The sequence below is a fragment of the Lithobates pipiens genome, unplaced genomic scaffold, assembly GCF_037356315.1.
Source record: "Lithobates pipiens isolate NorthernLeopardFrog02 unplaced genomic scaffold, aLitPip1_a1.2 Scaffold_8, whole genome shotgun sequence".
NCBI lineage: Eukaryota > Metazoa > Chordata > Amphibia > Anura > Ranidae > Lithobates > Lithobates pipiens.
In genome coordinates, this window is record NW_027507903.1 from 176,148,173 (window position 1) to 176,173,209 (window position 25,037).

The window sequence follows — 25,037 nt, forward strand, 5'->3', positions numbered from 1 at the left end:
TATAACTCTTTTGAAATGCATTTTTTTGGATATTTTTGTTGTATTGTCTCTTGCTGTCAAAGTAAACCTACCATTAAAATGATAAACTGCTAATTTCTTTGTCAGTGGGCAAACGTACAAAATCAGCAGGGGATCAAATACATTTTTCTCCCTCGCTGTATACACCAGAAAGGGGCCTATTTAAAATGATTGCCATTCTGTTTGCCACCCCAATGTAAATCTCAATCTTCTGTGGCTTTTCTACAGTTCGTGAAAATTTGATGTAATTTAATTTGTCTTAGAAAAAATTCTAAAAAGCACAAAACTGATAAAATGCAACAAGAAAAAAAAACAATGTAACCACCTCCTGCCTGCCATATAGTAATATGACTGGTACAAGGTGGCTCTCCCGCTCTAGGACATCGTACCACTCTCATGACGTCGTTCCACTCCGACCACGCTCGCAGCGCGCTGTGTCCTTGGGACCTGACGCATCCACGATCTCCGTAAAGAGCCGATGACTGGGCTCTTTACCCATGTGATCAGCTGTGTCCAATCAAAGCTGACCACATGTAAACAAGGAAATGACAGTGTGAGGAGAGGAGAGCCAATCAGCAGCATTTCCTCACAGGGGAGACCTGTCCAGATAATCAGGGCAGCACAGTGGTGTAGTGGTTAGCACTCTCACCTAGCAGTAAGAAGGGTCGCTGGGTCAAATCCCAACCACGACACTACCTGCCTGGAGTTTGCATGTTCTCCCTGTGCCTGCGTGGGTTTCCTCCGGGTACTCTAGTTTCCTCCCACACTCCAAAGACATGCATGCGTCTGTTCAAAATTGGCCCTAGTATATGAATGGGGACCTTGGATTGTGGGCTCCTTGAGGGTAGGGACTGGTGTGAGTGTGCAATGTACAGGGATAGGGACAATTGTAGACACTCACTCGGGTTGAACTGGATGGAATGGTGTCTTTATTCAACCTTACTAACTATGTAACTATGATCATCAGTGCAGTCCCAGCAGTGATGCCAATCGGTGCTGCATATTCCTGCAAACTGGTCAGCACACATCAGTGAAGAAAATGTACTTATTTACAATATTTTCAAACAGAAACATAGAAAACCTTTTTTTTTTTCAAAACTTTCGGTCTTCTTTTTGCTAAAAAAAATAAACTCAGTGGTGATTACCACCAAAGGTTCTATGTCTCAAAAATAAAAAATAAAATTCATGGGTACAGTGTTGCATGACCACACAATTGCCATTCAAAATTCAAAGTGTGACAGTGCTGCAAGCTGAAAACTGGCCTGGGCAGGAAGGGGGTGAAAGTGCCTAGTATTGAAGTTGTTAATACAATGCCAACTCAAGGAGCGTTTCTTCACCAGCTTTCCTCTGCTACAAATTATTCAGATTGTTTTCTGTATATTGAGTATATATGCTGTGCCTTTTGTACAACAGTAAATGCATTGACCGCCTGTCACTTTTAACAGAGCCCAGTTCCTAGCTCAATTACCTACCTGTACTTTCTTTATCAACACAGGCTTTGGCATTGGGGTTGTGGAAGGAAATGCACATTGTGGGAAGAACATAAAAACTTTGTGCAGATTGTGCCCCAAGGCAGGAATCATAGCCAATACCTTAGCACAGCAGGGCAAGCCATTGTGCAGTTCAATGATATGTTAATTTATAGCATATATATATATATATAATATAATATACATACACACACACACAGTAACTCACAAAAGCAAGCACACCCCTCACATTTTTGTGAATATTTTATTATATCTTTTCATGTGACAACACTGACGAAATGACACTTTGCTACAATGTAAAATAGTTTGCTGTCCCCTCAAAATAACTCAACACACAGCTAATAATGTCTAAACCACTGGAAACAAATGTCAGTACACCCCTAGGTGAAAATGTCCAAATTGGGCCCAATTAGCCATTTTCCCTCCCAGGTGTCATGTGACTCATTAGTGTTACAAGGTCTCAGGTGTGAATGGGGAGCAGGTGTGATAAATTTGGTGTTATCATTAGCAGTCTCTCATACTGGTCACTGGAAGTTCAACATGGCACCTCATGGCACAGAACTCTCTGAGGATCTGAAAAAAAAGAATTGTTGCTCTACATAAAGATGGCCTAGGCCAGTGATGGCGAATCTTGGCACCCCAGATGTTTTTGACTTACATTTCCCATGCTGATCATGCACTCTGCAGTGTAGTTGAGCATCGTGGAAAATCTAGTTCCAAAACATCTGGGGTGTCAAGGTTCGCTATCACTGGCCCAGGTTATAAGAAGATTGCCAAGACCCTGAAACTGAGCTGCAGCATGGTGGCCAAGACCTTACAGCAGTTTTACAGGACAAGTTCATAACTGGATTACTGGAACCATGTCCTGTGGTCTGATGAGACCAAGATAAACTTATTCGGTTCAGATGGTGTCAAGCGTGTGTGGCGTACAAAGAAAAGTGTGTCTTGCCTATTGTCAAGCATGGTGGTGGGAGTGTCATGGTCAGGGGCTGCATGAGTGCTGCCAGCACTGGGGAGTTACAGTTCATTGAGGGAACCATGAATGCCAACATGTACTTTGACATACAGAAGCAGAGCATGATCCCCTCCCTTCGGAGACTGGGCTGCAGGGCAGTATTCCAACATAGCGACCCCAAACACACCTCCAAGACGACCCCGGCCTTGTTAAAGAAGCTGAGGGTAAAGGTGATAGACTGGCCAAGAATGTCTCCAGACCTAAACCCTATTGAGCATCTGTGGGGCATCCTCAAATGGAAGGTGGAGGAGCGCAAGGTCTCTAACATCCACCAGCTCTGTGATGTCGTCACGGAGGAGTGGAAGAGGACAGCAGTGGCAACCTGTGAAGCTCTGGTGAACTCCATGCCCAAGAGGGTTAATGCAGTGCTGGAAAATAATGGTGGTCACACAAAATATTGACACTTTGGGCCCAATTTGGAAATTTTCACTTGGGTGTACTCCCTTTTGTTGCCAGTGGTTTAGACATTAATGGCTGTGTGTTCAATTATTTTGAGGGGACAGCAAATTTACACTGTTATACAAGCTGTATACTCACTACTTTACATTGTTTACAAAATTGTGTGTGTGTGTATATGTATATGTGTGTATATATATATATATATATATATATATATATGTGTTTATATATATATATATATATATATATATATATATATATATACACACTATTTTTTTTAACCAAAAAAATTAATTGATCACAATACAGCATACGCATATTTATTGTATAATTTTCAAGCAGGCAGTGCAACACAAAGCCAAAAATAGACTAGCAGACACACCCCCTAACAGGACACATCATCTTCATCAGTCACTGTAGACTAGAGAGGCCGCCAAAGTGCTTGCTGGACGTGCTTTGCAAACTGAATGTCATGGATGTACCCCGCAAGGTTTATTTGAAAAAATTGGCAATTAAAGATTATATAGAAATTAACCATAACAGCTTTTTTTTTTTTTTTTTACCAGGTAAATATGTATAATGTTTTTTTTTTTTGTAAACTTAAAAAAAAATAAAAAAATCTAACCACAAACCATTATAATGTCCTGACAAGGGTGAGATAAATGGGGGGGGATTGGGGGGGGAGTAAAAAAAAAAAGACGAAGAAGCACGTTTGTGAGTAGTTATCTGTGCTTTCAGCATTTTTTCCCTTAATTTCCCTTAAGAATTTAGGGATGAGGTTGTATCTGACTCTGCTGGGAAGGAGATTGATCTCTCCCTTTCTTCTGGATTTTTTTTTTTTAAATGGGAACCCTCCTCTTTATTCAGTCTCGAGCCAATGAGGAACTGTGTGTATGCTGTTTTACTCTGGCGGCTGGGAGTTCTTTGTGCCTTAACAGCCATTTTGAATTTCCTGTCCCTTTCATCTTCTCAGGAGTTTGATACTTCTTCTCTGAAAGATTTGACAGCAGGTTCTCTAAGCTGGAGCTTTGGTAAACCATTTTTTTTGTTAACCACTTAAGGACCAGCCGCTGCAGTTATACTGTTAGGTTAGCTCCTCTGGCGTAGCTGTACGTCGGCCGCTTTAAGAGCTGTAGGGGGAGCATGACGCCAGAGCCGATGCGCTATGCGTGCAGGCCACCTGCGATCCCTCCTAACCAAGATGGAATGAGATCTGTCCCTGTAAATGGAGAGATCTCTGTTCTATCAGGGGAGGAGAGACGGATCTTCTGGTTAGGAACAGCCATCGGTCTCCTCCTCCAGGCAGTCCCAGCCCCCTATAGTTAGAAACACTCCCTAGGTACTCAGAGAAGGGAGTTGCACATTATAAACGGTCATTAATTCCATATTTATTAAACGCAGCTAAAGCTTTGATCCTTCACCACTGGAAAACCCAGCAGGTCCCGACGATAAAAGAATGGGCTAGGAGGGTTGAGTGGATTAGAGTCATGGAAGAGTCGATACACATGATGGAAGAAACAAAAGGAAAATATCAAAAGACATGGAAACAATGGCGTATATTAATGAAAACGGAGAGATACTCTTCGATATTAGAGGGTATACCGGACAGAGAGTGAGATAAGGAGAGGGGTAGGTTTTTTTTTTTTTTTTTTCCAGGAGATAGGGGAGGGGTGGGAAAAGTTGTATCAAATGCGATGCTAAGCATAACTGATTAAGAAATGTATGTAAAAGAAAGGCATTTGTATAATTGTTCTATAAAATAAAATAAAGAATATATAATAAAAAAAGAAACACTCTAGGTAACGCAGTTAACCCATTGATCGCCCGCTAGTATTAACCCCTTCCCTGCCAGTGACATTTATACATTAATCAGTGGCTATTTTTTAGCTCTGATTGCTGTATAAATGTCAGTGGTCCCAAAAAAGTGTCCGATCTGAGTGCAATGTCACAGCCCAGCTAAAAATCACAGATCGCCACCATTACTAGTAAAAAAAAAAAAAAATGCCATAAATCTATTAACTATTTTGTAGATGCTATAACTTTTGTGCAAATCGATCAATATACGCTTATTGTGATATCATTTTTTTACCAAAAATATGTAGAAGCAATATATCAACCTAAACTAAGGAAGAAAAATGTTTTTTTAAATATTTATTTTTTTAATATTTATTATCACTTTTTTTGTTTATAGCGCAAAAAATAAAAAACGCAGAGGTAATCAAATACTACCACAAGAAAGCTCTATTTTGTGTGTGTGTGTGTGTGTGTGTGTGGGGGGGGGGGGGGTACGACGTCATACGGCTGTGCAATTGTCAGTTAAAGCGACGCAGTGCCTTATCGCTAATCCTTCTGGTCTTTAAGTGGTTAAAGCGGACCTTCAGTCATTTTTTTCATCTTTCCGTCTATTAAATCCTCTGCCCTTGTTTTTTTTTTTTTAACTTTGGCTAGTAAAACTTTTTTTTTCTGCCAGTAATTACCTTATACAGCCCACATTTTGTTTCTTGTCTGCTCATTAGCTTAGGCTTATGACATGCACAGCTCTCTCTCTCTCACATACAGGTGAGAGTATGCCAGGAAGGAAGGGGGGGGTGAGTCATAAGTGGGCCAATGAGGGCTGCAGAGCTGGAGGTGTGCCTCTGTGTAAATCTCAGAAGTCAACAGGCAGCGGCTTCAGCTGCCTACAGTTAAAATGGATGCAGCCAGGCTTAGTGGAGGGAGCTTTCTGCAGCCTATTTGGCAAGTACAGAATCACAGTATATATATATATATATATATATATATATATATATATATATATATATATATATATATATATATATATATATATATATATATATATATATATATTAATAATATGCAAAGTAGTTGTGGGGGGGAAGCTTCAGAATAGCAAAGATGTTTTTATTACAAATTAGGTGAGCAGACTGCAGATCCTATTTAATGTTTAAACACGGAACTTCAAACAGTTTATGTACCAGAAGCACTACAGCCTCTCTCTTCATTAATACATGGCTTTTTTTTTTTTACAGTAGGCACCGTACAGTTATTCCTACAGTGCCATCTGGAGTTACAACATGTGAGCAGCCATTGCTGCTGATTTACCCCCCTAGTTCACCACTAAGCTCAACTGGTCTGTGTGTATTCCTTGGGGATTTGTGTAACTCCTTAAAGGCAGACACACTTTTGGCTGTAGGCAAGTCGCAGGTCACAGGCACAAAGATTTCCGACAAAGTTGCTCAACATTGCATTTATTGTAGATTAGGTCTTGATAAAAGATTTGCCTAAAGCCACAAAGCACCCACCCTTCCTTTTCTTTTATCAGGATGTCCTAATCTGCAATAAATGCAACGTTAAGCAACTTAGGCCGCGTACACACGGGCGGATTGTCTACCCAACTTAGTGTTTCAGCGGACAATCCGCTCGTGTGTGGGCTTCAGCGGACTTTTTCAGCGGACAGTCAGCGGACAGTCTGACGGACTAAGTCTTTTGGAATTTCCGTAATTTTGTCCGTCCAAACTTGGTTTCAGCGGACAGTCCGCTCGTGTGTAGGCAAGTTGGACGGACTAAGTATGGCTCATGCTCAGAAAGGATTTACACGGCCGAAGGTTGCATTGCAGTGTATTGGACGTCGTATTTCTAGTCCCGTCGTACGTGCTGTACACGTCATCGCGCAAGCTTTCAGCGGACTGTCTGCTCATCGTGTGTGGTCAAGTCCGTTCATTCAAAAGTTGAACGGACTGTCTGTCGGATTGTCTGACGAACTTAGTTGGGCAGACAATCCGCCCATGTGTACGCGGCCTTAGTCGGAACTCTTTGTGTGTGTGACCTGCCCCCTTCTCCCTCACATACTCATTACTCTTCCCCCGCCTTACGGTGAAGGCGGTTTTTCTGTTATGCAATCATTTATGAACGCTCTTCTTGATCACAAAGATGTAAAATGCCCACCGCCGCCTTGCCCAGTGGAATCAGATGCATGTGGAGATGCCCAATATTTCTGATTCTGTCAGGGATCCTCTAGAGCACAGGTGTCAAACTGGTGGCCCTCCAGCTGTTGTGGAACTCAAAGTCCCATGAGGCATTGTAAGGCTAACAGTTACAAGCATGACTCCCACAGGCAGAGGCATGATGTGACTTGTAGTTCTGCAACAGCTGGAGGGCTGCCAGTTTGACACCCCTGCTCTAGAGGCTTCATTGTTGGAAGCATTGTCTCTCTCTTCCTTAGAGTAGCAAAATTCAGTCAGTAGTTGCTTTGCCAAAACAAAAGGAAACTTTCTTTTCTAATCAAGGCTGTGTGTTCCACTGAAATTAGAGTCCACCTTTCCTTCCCCCAACATGTTTTCTAGGCTTGGTTCTCACAGAGCTTGTTGTTTCCTCACCATTCCCCATTTAATGGTTTTATTTATAAATCTTGGAAACATCCACCCACAGTTTCTGGCACTCTAGCCCTTTGTGGATGAGTTTGTCATGAAATGGTCCAATCCTCCCATGAGTGACCCACCTGTGTCTTGTCTTAACTAAGCTTTGACTATTCCTATAGAATATAGAACCCTACTGACAAGAAATTGAAAGCAATGTCTAAAGTCGATTACCGTATATACTCGAGTATAAGCCGAGATTTTCAGCCTCTTTTTTGAGGCTGAAAGTGCCCCCCTCGGCTTATACTCGAGTCATCGCTGTCTGCCCGCTCGATCAGCGTGTCGAGCAGACAGACAGCGGCCATTCTGATTCAAAAGCCGCGCCTCCGGCTCCCCCTTCGCCTGTGATAGGCGGAACACTGAATTTCCCAGCAGCCTGTGTTCCGCCTATCACGGACTTCGTATCATCCTCGTACTACGGACGAGGATGATACGATGTACGTGATAGGCGGAACACAGGCTGCTGGGAAATTCAGTGTTCCGCCTATCACAGGCGAAGGCGGCGGCGCAGCTTTTGAATTTTACAATGGCCGCCGAGGCGCCGACGAACGAAGAGGGCACGGGACGGAGGCAAGGCACAGGACGGGACGGGACGGGACCGGAGGCAAGGCATGGCGGCGAGGCACGGCGGCGAGGCACGGCGGCGAGGCACGGAGGCAAGGAGGCTCGGCACGGGACGGAGGCTCGGGACAAAGGCTCAGGACACAGGTAGGCTGGACACACACACACACACACACACACACACACACACACACACACACACACACACACACACACACACGGATGGAGACACACACACACAGGGATGGATGGATGGATGGAGACACACACACACAGGGATGGATGGATGGATGGATGGAGACACACACACACAGGGATGGATGGATGGATGGACACACACACACACAGGGATGGATGGACGGACACACAGGGATGGACGGACACACAGGGATGGACGGACACACAGGGATGGACGGACACACACACAGGGATGGACAGGCATGTCTTACCCTCGGCTTATACACGAGTCAATAAGTTTGCCAGTTTTTTTGGGGGTAAATTGGGGGCCTCGGCTTATATTCGGGTCGGCCTATACTCGAGTATATACGGTACTTGGTGGAATCTGTCCTTTTGGTTTAAATTGATAAGCAGGGATCGGGGTGGTTGCTAGTGTTGACACTCGTTGCTTGGACAGCTGGTCATCATGTTGAACTTTGTGTTCAATGAGGTGCTGGATGCTTGCCCAGGTAACCCTTTTTCTGTTTAGATCTGTAGGACACTCTGGCTTAAGTGCGTGTTAGTGGAGTAACCATGTAAGAAGGCCTTGTTATAATCTGCATAAAGGATGTGTGTTTACACATTCCCATCTTTCCAGGTCATCAGTGGTTCTTTACTTTTCCATGGTTAAATACCACTATCAGTTTGTGGCTCTTCCCTTCTGCCTTGTCTCAGCCTCAAAAGTATCACAAAGGTCCCCCGCACCAATTCTGGGTCTCCTTTGACTCAGACATATTCCAGTCATTGGCTACCTGGACGATCTGCTGCTGTGCAAACCTCGAACGTTGACTTTGGATGCCAATGTTTCAATTGCAATGCTAACCTTGGAGGACTTCAGATCCTTAACTTTGAGACTTTAATTTCTTGGATCCTGCATACCTCTCAAGCCAAGTTCTTCCTGCAACAAAGTTTTCCCTCTCAAGCAGCATGCGAGTGCTGGGATTGATGGTATCCACCTTTTTATAGTGGTTCCATTTATTCAATTTTGTACCAAAGCTTTGTGATGGAAGATTCTCATGGTGTTGAACAAAATCCAGTGTTTCTCTGGGCAAAATGAGTAAATCATTGAACCAACATGTCTGTTCTAGTTAACCAGATCCATTATTTGTAAGTGGATTAGATGGGTCATTGTACAGGCCTATGAGTTGTGGAATTTAGTGTGCCCTCTTCCCCGTTAAAGCCTACTTCACTAGGGCAATGAGTGTTTTATTGGGTTACTTTTCATAAGACCTCAGTTTCTCAGATTTGTAACGCTGTGACCTGGTCTTCTGTACATACGTTCTCAAAGTTTTACAAGGTTGATGTATTTGCAGTCACTAGCTTCACAGCTATTTATTGCCCTTGGTTTCCCTTTTGTTTGTTTTTTCTTGTTGCTGTGTCCCACAATGGATAATTGAGAAAAAATGTTTTAAAGCGTACAAAAGAGAGTCCATTTAGGAAAATTTTTCGTTCTCTATAGAACTGCTTCCTAAAACTTGAGGAGTGCTGTGGGAGGGGTACAGCCTTAATTGTGGGGGGGGTTGGCCTTTAGTTTTCTATGTGCCTAGTGTTCATACGACAGCAGCACTCTTCATAATAGCTTCCAGGCCTAGTTGGGGAAGCTGTGTGATTATAAACCAAATTTTATTAATGCATCAGTTTGTAAAAGGTGCTGTGTTTTGTATGTAAAACAAAGGCCTGGTCTAAGTAAATTTTGACATACTTTCTCTTCCAGAGCCATAAGTGTGATACTTGGAGACAGGTGGAAAAAGATGAAGAATGAGGAAAGGAGAATATACACAATAGAAGCTAAAGCTCTGGCTGAAGAACAAAAACGTTTAAATCCTGACTGTTGGAAGAGAAAAAGAACAAATTCAGTGAGTAACAAGTCATTTTGCCAATGCCAGATTTTGAATCATGGCACAGCATTTTAAAAAATGCCATCCGACAAGGCAGGAACTTCTTATGGTAAAATTGCATTGTACTTTTTTTTTATTGCATTTTTAGAGGCTTTTTGTTGTGAAGAATGAAAACTGACACCGCAACTAGCAACAGCATTATCTAACATTTTAGCCTCTGCTAATGAAAATTTAAAGTGAGATGAGAGAATGTACAGCTGTGTAACTTCAGCTACACACAGTGCTAAGTTCCGACTGTGAGACAGAGATTTCCCGTCTTGCACCCAGAACAAAACAGAGTCTGCCTTTGTATTCATTTTGTGAATGAATACCAAACTTCCTCTGATTGGCCCAGTCTGAGAGTGTGAAATCATCAGCCTTACCCTCCCACGCAACCAATCAGAGGAAGGTTTGTATTCACAGAATACAAAAGCACGGCTTAGCTAGACTGTTTTGTTCCTGGTGTGAGACAAGAAGTCTGTTTCAGTCGGAACCCTGCACTATGTATTTCATGTAGCTGAAGTTCTATGCAGTGCTTACAGACACTGCAGCTCTTCATGAAAGCAATAGATAGTTTGGACCAAGCTGGTGCAAACAATTTCAAGTGACATGAAACATGGACATCAACTTTAAGTAGCTAAAACTATTGCAGTGGAGCTGGTGTTACTCAAAGGATAAAGGGCCCCTAAAGATTGAGGTTATTATACATCTGGAAGTTGCACAAAATCAAAGCTCACTGGATAGTGCAGATTAACGCCTTTTTTTAAAAATGTAAAAAGAAAAAACACTTTTAAGAAGCGACGTGATTAGAGAATAGCAAGAGATGAGATTTTCCCCATGCAATATGGGATTGCTAGCAGGTGGAAGGAGAAATTGCAGATGTATAGATGACAGTATCTACAAAAGTGAGTACACCCCTCATATTTTTTGTAAATATTTGTAAATATTTTATTTACTAATCTTTTCTTGTGACAACACTGAAGAAATGACACTTTGCTACAATGTTTTAGTAAATGTACAGCTTGTATAACAGTGTAAATTTGCTGTCCCCTCAAAATAACTCAACACACAGCCATTAATGTCTAAACCGCTGGCAACAAAAGTGAGTACACCCCTAAGTGAAAATGTCCAAATTGGGCCCAATTAGCCATTTTCCCTCCCCAGTGTCATTTGACTCATTAGTGTTAAATTTGTTGTCGCTCTGACTTTCTCATACTGGTCACTGGAAGTTCAACATGGCATTGCAAAGAACTCTCTGAGGATCTGAAAAAAAGAATTGTTGCTCTACATAAAGATGGCCTGGGCTATAAGTAGATTGCAAAGACCCTGAAATTGAGCTGCAGCATGGTGGCCCAGACCATACAGCTGTTTAACAGGACAGGTTCCACTCAGAACAGGCCTGACCATGGTCGATCAAAGAAGTTGAGTGCACGTGCTCAGCGTCATATTCAAAGGTTGTCTTTGGGAAATAGACGTATGAGTGCTGCCAGCATTGCTACAGAGGTTGAAGGGGTGGGTCAGCCTGTCAGTGCTCAGACCATACGCCGCACACTGCATCAACTTGGTCTGCATGGCTGTTGTCCCAGAAGGAAGCTTCTTCTAATGATGATGCACAAGAAAGCCCGCAACCAATTTGCTCAAGACAAGCAGACTAAAGACATGGATTACTGGAACCATGTCCTGTGGTCTGAGACCAAGATAAACCTATTTGGTTCAGATGGTGTAAAGCGTTTGTGGTAGCAACCAGGTACAAAGACAAGTGTGTCTTGCCTTCAGGCAAGCATGGTGGTGGGAGTGTCGTGTTCTGGGACTGCATGAGTGCTGGCGGAACTGGGAAGCTACAGTTCATTGAGAGAACCATGAATGCCAACATGTACAGTGACATACTGAAGCAGAGCATGATCCCCCTGCCCTTTGGGGACTGGGCTGAAGGGCAGTTTTCCAACATAACAACCCCAAACACACCTCCAAGACAACCACTACTTGCTAAAGAAACTGAGGGTAAAGGTGATGGACTGACCAAGCATGTCTCTAAACCTAAACCCTATTGAGCATCTAGCAAAGCATCTTCAAATGGAAGGTAGAGGAGCACAAGGTCTCTAACATTTGCCAACTAAATTATGGAGGAGTGGAAGAGGACTCCAGTGGCAACCTGTGAAGCTCTGGTGAACTTCATGCACAAGAGCAGGGATCTCCAAACTATGGCCCTCCAGCTGTTGCAGAACTGCACATGCCATGAGGCATTGTAAAACTGACATTCACAGACATGACTAGGCATGATGGTAATTGTAGTTCCTGATAACTGGAGGTCCATAGTTTGGAGACCCCTGCCCAAGAGGAACAAGGCAGTGCTGTAAAATAATGGTGGCCTCCCAAAATATTGACACTTTGGGCCCAATTTGGACATTTTAATTTAGGGGTGTACTCACTTTTGTTGCCAGTGGTATAGACAGTAATGGTTATGTGTTATTTTGAGGGTACAGCAAATGTACACTGTTATACAAGTTGTACACTCACTACTTTACATTGTATCAAAGTGTCATTTCTTCAGTCTTGTCACATGAAAAGATATATTAAAATATTTATAAAAAAAATGAGGGGTGTACTCACTTTTGTGAGATACTTTATGTAGCAGACTCAGGGGTAGGGATGAGCCGAACACCCCCCGGTTCGGTTCGCACCAGAACTTGCGAACGACCCCCGCGTTCGGTACGAACGTTAGAACCCCATTGATGTCTATGGGACTCGAACGTTCGAATTGAAAAGTGCTAATTTTAACGGCTAATATGCAAGATACTGTCCTAAAAAGGGTTTGGGGACCTGGCTCCTGCCTCAGGGGACATGGGTCACTGCAAAAAAAAGTTTTAAAAACTGCCGTTTTGGCGGGAGCACTGATTTTAATGACGATTAAAGTGAGAAAAAAAAAAAGTGAAATATTCCTTTAAATATGGTGCCTGGGGGGTGTCTATAGTATGCCTGTGAAGTGCAACGTGTTTCCCGTGTTTAGAACAGTCCCTGCACAAAATGACATTAAACGGAAATAACACCATTTAAAACTGCTTGCAGTTTTAATGTTATATCTGGTTCCTGCAATATGGTTGAAAATCATTGAGAAACATGGCATGGGTAGCCCTCCCTGCCCATTACCAGCCTATTTGGGTCTTGTACGCATATTAAGGGGAACCCCGTACCCATATTAAAAAAAGGAAATGCGTGTGGCCCCCAGGCCCTATATACTCAGAACAGCAGTATACAGGCGGTGCAAACAAGACAGGGACTGTGTAGGTTTGTTGTATTAAGTTGAATCTGTTTGTCATTTTCAACCGGTACATTTTTAAAGTGTAGCTCCAGTCAAAAAAACGATTTTTAAGCTTTTTGGAAAACATAGGGAAGGGTTATCACCCCTGTATAATTTGTTTTGTCGTCCATCTTTTTTCATCTCACTTGCTGCTGTCTCCTTGCGTTTGCAAGTAGGAGATGTTTGTAAGTTGGATGTTTGAAAGTAGGGGCCTGCCCTATATTATAGCGGTATGTACTGGGTACAGAGCACGCAGACAGCACGCACTATCTCCTAACACTACTGACTGCAAGCTCTATTATTAACCACTTGACCACTGGGCACTTAAACACCCTTAATAACCAGACCAATTTTCAGCTTTCGGTGCCCTCACATTTTGAATGACAATTACTCAGTCATGCAACACTGGACCTATAGGAAATTTTTGTCCTTTTTTCACACAAATAGAGCTTTCTTTTGGTGGTATTTAATCACTGCTGGGTTTATTTTTTGTGCTATAAAAGAAAAAAGACCGAAAATTCTGCGAAAAAATAAATTTTTCTTCCTTTCTGTTATAAAATTTAGCAGATTAGTCATTTTTTCTTCATAAATTTTGGCCAAAATTCATACTACTACATATCTTTGGTAAAAATAAGTACAAATTGGTGGATATTATTTGGTCTTTGTGAAAGTTATAGAGTCCACAAGCTATGGTGCCAATATCTGAAAATTGATCACACCTGAAGTACTGACGGCCTATTTCCTTTTTTTTTTTTTTCCACAAAATTGTCATATTATCAGGTTATTTCACACACACAGCATATGCATACCACAAATTACACCCCAAAACACATTCTGCTATTACTCCCGAGTACGGCGATACCACATGTGTGAGACTTTTACACAGCGTGGCCACATACAGAGGCCCAACATGCAGGGAGCGCCATCAGGCGTTCTGGAGCACCCAGGCCAATTCTGACATTTCTCTCCTACATGTAAAAATCATCATTTATTTGCTAGAAAATTACAGAGAACCCCAAAACATTATATATATATATATATATATATATTTTTTTTTTTTTAGCAAAGACCCTGGAGAATACAATGGTGGTCGTTGCAAATTTTTATCTCACACGGTATTTGCACAGCAATTTTTCAAAGCGTTTTTTGGGGGGAAAAAACTGTTTTGTGCTTAAAAAACAAACAAAAAAAACAGTAAAGTTAGCCCAATGTTTGCATAAAGTGAAAGATGAAGTTATGCTGAGTAAATAGATATCAAACATGTCACTCTTCAAAATTGCACATGCCCGTGGAATGGCGCCAAACGTCGCTACTTAAAAAATCCCCATAGGCGACGCTTTAAAAATTTTTTTACTGGTTACATGTTTTGAGTTGCAGAGGAGGTCTAGGACTAGAATTATTGCTCTCGCTCTAACATTCTCGGCGATGCCTCACATGTGTGGCACATGCGAGCACATGGGGACATGGGCGCTTTAATTTTAATTTTATTTTTTTATTGTTCATTTTACTTTATTTATTTTAGTTTGACATTTTTTTTCCCCAAAAATATATTTTTGATCACTTTTATTCCTTTTACAAGAAATGTAAACATCCCTTGTAATAGGAATATGGGGTGACAGGTCCTCTTTACAGTGAAATCTGGGGGGTCAATATGACCCCACATCTCACCTCTAGGCTGGGAAGCCTGAAATAAAAAATAAAAAAAAGATTCTGGCTTTGATCGTACTGGCGAGTTGGTAGAAGCACTGGAGGGCGGTGAGGGGTGGGGGGCGTCTATGGCTGGGTATTTCAGGGTATCACCGAGTATGGCTGGGTATCTGAGTATGGCTGGGTATGGCAATTTATGGCAGGGTATTACAGAGTATTGGTGGGGTATTGGGGGGTACTACAGAGTAATAGCAGGGTACTGCAGAGTATTGGGGGGTACTACAGAGTAATAGCAGGGTACTGCAGAGTATTGGGGGGTACTACAGAGTAATGGCAGGGTACTGCAGAGTATTGGGGGTACTGCAGAGTAATGGCGGGTACTGCAGTGTATTGGGGGGTACTGCAGAGTAATGGGGGTTACTGCAGAGTAATGGGGGGTACTGCACTGCAGAGTAATGGCGGGGTACTGCACTGCAGAGTAATGGCGGGGTACTGCACTGCAGAGTAATGGCGGGGTACTGCACTGCAGAGTAATGGCGGGGTACTGCAGAGTAATGGCGGGGTACTGCAGAGTAATGGCGGGGTACTGCAGAGTAATGGCGGGGTACTGCAGAGTAATGGCGGGGTACTGCAGAGTAATGGCGGGGTACTGCAGAGTAATGGCAGGGTACTGCAGAGTATGCACTGGTATTGCAGAGTATTGGCAGGGAATTGAGGGGTTAAATTCGGTGAGCAGCGATGTGGGCACTGCAGATGCAGCCCACATCGCTGCTGACACCGATCTCTTTCCCCTCCGCTGTACCGATCGGTGCAGAGAGGGGAGGGAGGAACCGGCGTCATAACATGACGCCGGTTTGTTTCCAAGTGATCACTCCGTCATTTGACGGAGCAATCACGTGGTAAACGGCCGCTATGAGCGGCCGTTTACCGTGATCTGTGATGCGCCAGGGCCTTGGGGACCCGGCGGTCACGGATGCTCTCGAGTGCGCGCACCTCGGGGCACGCGAGAGCAGAATTCTGGGAGGCCGTTAATTAACGGCCTCTCAGAGTTAAACAACCGCCCTGAAGCCGTTAATCGGCAATGGGCAGTTGTTAAGTGGTTAAAGCTAGATCACTAGCTATATAGGTGAGGTGAATATAGTGGTGTATACTGCAGTCAGGGCACAGACAACAACCACTACACAGCAGCAAGATAGGAAATCAGCCAAAAACGATTGGTGTGTACTGTGTTGAAGGTACACAGAACACCCACTGCTTCAGATGCTAAGTAACACACTACACGAGGCCGCCTCAAAGGCGGCCTTATATAGTGTGGGGCGTGCACTACACAGCCTGAGCTATGATTGGCCATAGGCAGGATGCCTGTGGCCAATCATGGCTCTCCTCGCTGCCGGCGCTGCGATTGGCCAAGCATGCGGGGTCACAGTGCATGCTTGGCCAATCATGGGGCAGCAATGCACTGCGCCACCGCAGTGCATTGTGGTCCGCGCGCGCGTCACTCGAATTTTGACGCGAACGGCCCAAACGTTCGGAATTCGCCGAACAGCCAATGTTCGAGTCGAACATACGTTCGACTCGAACACGAAGCTCATCCCTACTCAGGGGTAAATCGTCAAGCTGATAAAGGGGATGTGCCCAAGTAACTGCTGGGAGGAAGGAAACTGAAAGCAAAAGTGCTTCTGCTGTAAACTTTGAGGATGAGTTAAGCCACAGTGCCTACAGATGGGGACATTGATGAGGGCTTGTTTTAAGGGCCAATGCACGCTGGCCTGCAGCCAAATCACAGAGCAGCTGGAGCTATTCAGCGCTTCAGCTGCTCTGCGTTGCCAGTGATCTAAGTGGCAGTGTGCTGCATGGTTTTTTATTTTTTTTTAACAAACTTTATGTGAAGTGTACAAAAGTACTTTATACACTTCAATGTCAGATGGCTCTGCGCTGCCTGACATTGCAGTGTAATTCGAACCTGTGCGCTGCGATAAATTGCACCATGCTGCAGCACGGATGGGACACATTAGAAACAATTGTTTCCTGTGTGTCCCTGAGGTGACAGACATTTTATAATGCAGTAAAACTTCTGTCACCGCATATACTGTGCATTGGGCCCTAAATCTCATTTACTGATTAACCACTTCCCGATCGGCGCACGCCGATGTACGTCGGCAGAATGCCACAGACAGGCAAATGGACGTACAGGTACGTCCCTTTAAATATTCTGCCGTGCCATCGCGTGCGTGCCAGATCAGGACCTCTGTGAGTCCGATTGCGGGTCCCGCGGTCTCGACCGGTGCGGGGATACCCGCAATAGTTTCACAGGGAGGAAGAACAGGGAAATGCTAAAGTAAACAAGCATCTCCCTGTTCTGCCTAGCAACAGTGTAACTAATCTCTGCTCCCTGTGATTGGAGCAGAGATCAGTGATGTGTAAAACACAGCCACGCCCCTAGGACACACTTAACCCCTACACTGCCAGTGTCATTTACACAGGAATCAATGCATTTGTTTAGCACTGATTGCTGTATAAATGACAATGGTCCCAAAAATGTGTCAAAAATGTCCGAAGTGTCCATCATAATGTCACAGTCACAATAAAAATCGCTAATCGCCGCCATTTAAAAAAATAAATAATAAAAATGCCATAAAACTATCCCCTATTTTGTAAACGCTATAACTTTTGCGCAAACCAATCAATCGCTTATTGTGATTTTGTTTTTTTTTGCCAAAAATATGTAGACGAATACGTATCGGCCTAAACTGAGGGATGTATATTTTTGGGGGATATTATAGCAAAAAGTAAAAAATAATGCGTTTTTTTTTTCAAAATTGTCGCTCTTTTTTGTTTATAGCGCAAAAAATTAAAACCGCAGGGGTGATCAAATACCACCAAAGAAAGCTCTATTTGTGGGGAAAAAAAGGACTTCAATTTCATTTGTGAGCCAGGTTGCACGACCACGCAATTGTCAGTTAAAGCAACGCAGTGCCGAATCGCAAAAAGTGGTCTGGTCTTTGGCCAGCAAAATGATCCAGTCTGAAAGTGGTTAAGAATATGTAAATATTTGACTGTACAAAGCTTGGATACGGTTGCATTTTTAGGTAATCACACTAGCAAGGTTTTAGTTTTAGTGTATATATTACAAAAGCCATGACCATGTCTGAGCTGACCGGTTTAGGAGACTTGGTCTCTGCCAGGCAGTTAATGTAGGAGTCAAGTAGGGGAGGCTGTAGAAAGTTAGTGATGTGACTGATTGTTAGGAGTTCCTTGCAGCTTTAAAAACAAATAAATACATTTTTACCAAAGGGGATAACTAAATATTTCTGCAATAAATTAACTTTGGAACAAAAAGATGTTGAGGATATGTGTGATAGTGCAGGACTAGAGGTCGACCGATATATCGGCCGATATTTGGCATTTTTTAATTAATCGGCATCGGCCGATTGTGCTGATAAAAAAGCCGATTACATGTTCAGCGGGACTTGTAAAAGACTTCTGTAATAGAAGTCAATGTAAGTTGCCTGAAGACATCAGTGAAGGACTTTCCTCCTCTGTGGGCAGGCTGCCAAGAAAAGATCAAAGTGATACAATGTTTCTTCTTCAATAGACTGAACTCCCTGTGTAGAAGTTCTCAGTTTAACCATTTAAAGACTAAATCTTTTCTGACACTTGTTGCTTACAAGTAAAAATCCTGTATTTTCTGCTAGAAAATCACTCAGAAGCCCCAAAAATGATATATATTTTTTTAGCAGAGACCCTAGGGAATAAAATAGCGGTTGTTGCGATATTTTATGTGACGTGATATTTGCGCAGAGGTCTTTCAAACGCAAGTTAGCCCTTTTTTTTTTTCGTCCAAAAGTTTTGAGTACCTGTTTTTGTGTATTTAATAAATATTTTTTTTTTTAATCTAAATTATACATACAAGTGAACTGATTGGAGGTTTGTTTTGTTTAATAAATGTGTAAGAAATTTTCTGCATCACTTATTAAGGCTGCTTTCACACTGGATCGGGCAGGCGTTGACGGTAAAACACTGCAAGTTTTAGCAGCGATTTACCATCATTTTAGTCCCGCTATTCGGCTGCTAGTGGGGCAGTGACGCACTGCTGCAAAATCGCATTGCATGTGCTTCAGCAGTGGTGACCATTCATTTCAATGGGCAGGAGTGGTGGAGGAGCGGTTTACACCGCTCCAAAGATGCTGCTTGCAGGATTTTTTTTTTTTTTTTTAACGTCCTGCCAGGGCCTCTCCTCATTGTGAAAGCACTCGGGCTTTCACACAGACTGCAGGGGAGCCATTTTGAAGGCAATTTACAGGCACTATTTTTAGCCCAAAATCGCCTCAAAAACACCCCAGTGTGAAAGGTGTCCAACTTAGATTTTATGAGATGAAGGGGGGGGGGGGAGGGGAAGGAAAAAATAAATAAAAAATCAGCCTAACATATCGGCCCAAAAAAAGCAGCATCATATATCGGCCATCGGCCGCCACGATTTCTAAATATCGGCATCGGCCAGAGAAAAACCCATATGGGCCGACCTTTATGCAGGACTGTATTATTGTACCAGTTCACAGGTGAGGCCAAAGAATATTATTAACAGACAGTTGTGATTGCAAGCATCAATGAAATGTTTGTTGGTTTCTATTTAAAGTGATCATTAAATGACATTTTATTAGTTTGTTAGTTGAAAAGCTGCATACTCATATTTTATTCATCTGTATGACTGGTGTCTGTCGAGTACAACAGCGCCCCATTCTTCCTAGTCTGCGGCAATGTTTAAACATTCTGTTGATCTAACTTGTACCATGCAAGCAATTAACCCTTATGAGGCTAATGATTGAAACATTCTGCATCTCTTCCAGGGCTCACAACAGCATTAAATATGGATGTAGCTGAGGTTCATGTTGGAAAGTTGCCGTTTGTCTGCACAGGGGAAGAAAATCTGACATCATATTGTGGAAAAGTAACAAAACCACACTAACTGCAACGTCATACAATTGATATGACTGAAGGTTTTCTTTTTTTAAAGTATAGCATTACATATGCAAAAATATCAATATTTTAAACCAAATTGCCTTATTTTGAAAAAAAAAAAAATTATATATCAGGTAACCTAGGCTTGAAAAAAATTGATATCCTGTGGTGCTACAATGAGGTGTGTATCCGTGTATTGTTATAAAACAACCAGGTAAAAAAAAAAAAAGGGAACTTATAGATCATATAACTGCTGTTTATCGACCCTACTGCTTATTAATATGTATTGCACAGAGTTAATTATCTTTGGCGTTAGAATTTATATGTTTCTGACGTGTTCTTTTTAATGCAAGGTGCATGGAGCACTAACTGACTATTCATTGCCACTCAGCTATCTGTACTATGGCAAGTGGATCATTAGCTTCCTTATGGAAAAAGGGGCCAGCTATTTCTTACAGACCCCTATGAACGCCAAGGTGTTGAAGCATAAAGTTTAGTAATTTAGTTGGCTACAGAATCTACAGATAGAATTTATTTTGCTATGAGAAAAAAAAATGTCATATATGATGGGGGGTGACTTTGCACTTAATTCTGGTGCAACACTTGCACTTTACTTCTTGCAGCTGTTGAAACAAACAGATGCATTTATTGTGGGTCCTGGATGTATGGCTGTGAGATGTGCTGAAATCATAGCTTGAGAATCACGGCTGTAAAACAATTTTATTGTCTGACGTCTCAATATAATGCCCCAGTAATTTTTGCACAGTATATACTTGTATATTTCAAATAAATGTTGTTGAAATGGTGTTCAGCGTGTTCATTGGCATAGCAAACACAACACATTAAAAAAGGAAAGATTAAAATTTTATTACATCCGTTTTACTAAATACATTTTATAACAGGTCATTGATTTTTTATATATATATATAGAACATTTTTGACGGGAATATAGCAGTTGCACAGCCTTGTCTGGCCGGCATGCGTGGAGCATTATTTACATCATGAAAAAAAAATCCAGTGTTTCTGTTTTCTTAAAGGGCATCACTGACATATACAAGCAAGTACTCTAGAAAGGGAATTTTGCTTTTTAGAGGCCCTAAAGAAAACAAAGCCAATGGGATTATTCAAAGCATTTATATCTACTCAAAATGGAAAAAAAAAACTGGGGAAAATTCTTTCTTCAAATAAACCATGACACAAAAGGAAAACACTTGTGTGTGTTTAGGCTTCCGACAGAAGCCCATTATAGTAGCTCCTAAGTGATTCAGTTTATAGGTTTTCACTTGACCAAAAATTTGAATACGGCACGTAGATGATTGGCTGCATCCATCAGAACCTCATCACATGGGTATCTTCCTTCATGCTTGTGAATACATTTGGAACTTGCCTAATAACTCTAGTACCTGGCACCCAATAAAATACATTTTGTACACTTACTAGATTTTTTTTTAAAGTATAACAAAAGGCAGTGCTTTTCTTTTAGATTTGGATTGGATTTGAGTTTTGATGGCCTGGGAGTCCCCAAGGAATTCCCTTCGGAAGTGAGAGGAAATCCCTGCAAATTGTTTGGCTATGAGACAGGAAGTGCAGAGCGATCTCCACAATGGGACACCAATGGCAAAAACAAAATCTGACGGGTTATAACCCTGCCTTGCTGTATCCGAAAAAGAGAAAGAAAAAAAAAAGGTTTTGCCTATATGTCTACTTTAATCAAAGAAACTGTCCATGAACTACTAATAGTGTATATTAGATTCAGACAGGTAGGAAAATAAGATAAATGTATTAAACTGAGATATTCCATTTCACAACTAGGCTTCCAGTTTTCACAAGCCTGATATATACTACATGTCTAGCAATATTGGTAGGCATCTTGTTTACTCCTGAAATATGTCAATCCCTGAAAGCAAACAAAATCTGAACTTTTTCCATATATCTATCTCATAACCTCGCAATCAAATTACATGTAAGGATGTTTGTTGTCATTGATAACACAGCTATGGTACTGTGGACATGGCTTTCTGAAGAAGCTGAATCATGATTGGATAAACTGGAGCAAATTCCTTGCCTTCTCTGGCTTTTACGCTCTGCACATAGGCCTCCAGCGCTCCTCTGGAAAATAAAACACAAAATTAGGACTGTTGGATGACAAGAACATACTTTAATGTTGTCACACTATTAAAGCACAATTGTAGTAGTATACTATGACAACATATGCTACGACAAGGATAAACTGCTAACTTCTCAACAATGCAACTTTGATTTGATGCCTTGGTAAATTTTGGGCAAACTTTTATTGATCCCTATACAGAAAAAGCTGGTGCTTAGATACATTACCAGTTCCTATAGAATTTCCAAGAACGCTACATATAATTAAAGTGGAAGTCCATGCAAAAACTAAAATCCCAGCATCTATAGCCACCAACATTCTAACACTAAACTATCTAGCCATGAAAAGAAAAACAAAACAGTTTACATACCTTTTCTACAGGCAGTCTGACCCAATCTCCAGCAGCAGAAGCTCTGATCCCACACTGAGCTGTGAGACTCGGCTTCGCTGTGTTGGTGGGTGCAGAGGACATGTCTGTCAACGGAAGCCCCATAGTAACTCTATGGGTGATGTCACCTCCCATTAATTTCACAGCTGCTGTCGGACATGTACTCAGCAGAGCTTCCACCGCTGGAGATCGGGTCGGATCGCCTGTAGAAAAGATATGCATACTGTTTTTTTTCTTTTCAGGGCTAGATAGGTTAGTGTTAGAATGTTGGTGGCTATAGATGCATGTATTTTAGTTTTTGCATGGACTTGCACTTTAATTGCCCATCCTCCACATCACATTTATGACAATTGCAAGGATCTATAGCCACAATTTGATTCAACTGCTGGTGAAAGCTGGTTTTGCAGTTTAACTCTACTCATAACAGTGGTGCTATACATTACATTACTGAGGAGAGAAGAGCTGCCACCCCTTATCTGCATCTAAGAATGCTGGTTGCCTAGCTGGCTTTGGCTTTTATGCTCTAAATCAGTGTTTCTCAACTTCAGTGCTCAAGGTGCCCCCAACAGGTCATGTTTTCAGGCTTTCCATTGTTTTGCAAAGGTGAATTGATCAGTTCCACTGCCTTAGCAATTACCACAACTGTTTCATCTGAGGGAAATCCTGAAAACATGACCTGTTGGGGCACCTTGAGGACTGGAGTTGAGAAACACTGCTCTAAAATCACTTATCCAAAACAAGCATGCAGATATTCAAGTCACAATTCCTCATGCTTTCTGGGTTAGAACCCTAAAAACTTAAGACGTGGGTCAACCTGACAGGCATTTAAAAAAAAAAATTGGTACCACCAATGGTAGTCTCCATATCCCCTCAGTATGGGTCCCTCACACTACAGAGACTGGTCTAATTAACCACTTAAGGACTGCCTCATGTAAACATACGTCAGCACAATGGCATGGACAGGCACAAGTACGTACCCGTACGTACCTGCCTTCCTATCGGACCCCCTCTCGCTGGCTGCGGCGGGCCGTTTCGCTTAAGGAGCGATCCGGGATGAGGGGATGGCCGTTGGATTATGGCCATCCCCTCTCGATCGTTTCTGGCGAATGAGAAGCTTCCCCTGCCTGTGTAGTGTAAACACAGGCAGGAGGAAGTGATGTCACTCTCCTCGGGGCGGTCTTTTTGACCGGACGGCGAGGAGAGAAGACATAGTGTAGTGTTGGTGCACACTTACTGACATGTAGGTACAGATAGGCACACTGTCACCCCCTGATCACCCCCCCCTCCTCCCAGTCACAGTGTCACTGATTGCAGTGATCATTTATTTATTGATCACTGCATTTAGTGTCAGTTGTAACTGTAAAAAGTGTCAGGGCAGTTAGTGTTAGGTCCAGGGTAGCCCCCTACCCCCCCCCCAATAAAGGTCTAACCCCCTGATTGCCCCTAGAGTTAACCCTTTCACCCCCTTTTGCCAGTGTCACTAAGCGATCGTTTTTCTGATCGCTGCATTAGTGTCACTGGTGCCGCTAGGTAGCTAGTTATTTTTTAGGTTCACTGCCAGGTTTTTATAGTGTTAGGTACCCCCATATACTACCCAATAAAGGATTTAACCCCCTGATTGCCCCTAGAGTTAACCCTTTCACCAGCGATCACTGTATAAGTGTCACTGGTGACGCTGGTTAGCCAGTTATTTCGTTATTTAGGTTCCCCGTCAGGTTTTTATATAGCGTCAGGGACCCCCATATACTACCTAATAAAGATTTTAACCCCCTGATTGCCCCTAGTTAACCCTTTCACCAGTGATCACCGTATAAGTGTTACGGGTGACTGTGGTTAGTTAGTTTGCTTTTTATAGCATCAGGGCACCCACCATTTATTACCCAATAAAGGTTGATCACCCGGCGGGTGATATTAATTAGGTTTTAGGGTCAGATAGGGTCTGCGTCACCCCAGGCAGCGCTAGGTTAGTGCCAGTACCGCTAACACCCACGCGCAAAGCATAAACCTCCCGTAGTGGTATAGTATCTGAACAGATCAATATCTGATCAGATCTATACTAGCGTCCCCAGCAGTTTAGGGTTCCAAAAAACGCATTGTTAGCGGGATTAGCCCAGATACCTACTAGCACCTGCGTTTTGCCCCTCCGCCCAGCCCACCCAAGTGCAGTATCGATCGATCACTGTCACTTACAAAACACTAAACGCATAACTGCAGCGTTCCCAGAGTCAGGCCTGATCCCTGCGATCGCTAACAGTTTTTTGTTTGGTAGCGTTATTTATATTTAAATCCTGAAGGCAGTGCTTGGATTTCAGGGTCCCGTACGCAGCTAGGCTCCCAAAAAGTCCCCCACATGTGGTATCCTCGTACTCAGGAGAAGCAGCAGAATTTATTTTGGGGTGTAATTTCACATATGCCCATAGCATGTGTGAGCAATATATCATTTAGTGACAACTTGTGCAAAAAAAAAAGTTTGTAATATTCTCGCAACCTGTGGCAAAATATAAAATATTCCATGGACTCAAGATGCTTCTCAGTAAATAGCTTGGGGTGTCTACTTTCCAAAATGGGGTCATTTGGGGGGGGTTTGTGCTATTTTGGCATTTTATGGCCTTCGAAACTGTGATAGGTAGTGAGGAGTGAAAAATTT

The 25,037-nt window shown here is 42.5% G+C and overlaps 2 protein-coding genes across 2 annotated transcripts in view; one reads left to right on the forward strand and one right to left on the reverse strand.

Moving 5' to 3' along the window:
• Positions 1 to 20,701, forward strand: part of HBP1 (HMG-box transcription factor 1) — a 57,158-nt gene extending 36,457 nt beyond the window's left edge. The window contains exons 10-11 of the mRNA XM_077472434.1: positions 9,829 to 9,970; positions 19,784 to 20,701. Coding sequence (XP_077328560.1) covers positions 9,829 to 9,970; positions 19,784 to 19,801 — 160 coding nt within the window. The 3' untranslated portion in view covers positions 19,802 to 20,701. The remainder of the gene's footprint in view (positions 1 to 9,828; positions 9,971 to 19,783) is intronic.
• The window catches only part of COG5 (component of oligomeric golgi complex 5), a 485,726-nt gene continuing 481,285 nt past the window's right edge, over positions 20,597 to 25,037 (reverse strand). Inside the window, exon 22 of the mRNA XM_077472430.1 lies at positions 20,597 to 22,004. Within this exon, the coding sequence (XP_077328556.1) occupies positions 21,890 to 22,004 (115 nt within the window). The 3' untranslated portion in view covers positions 20,597 to 21,889. The remainder of the gene's footprint in view (positions 22,005 to 25,037) is intronic.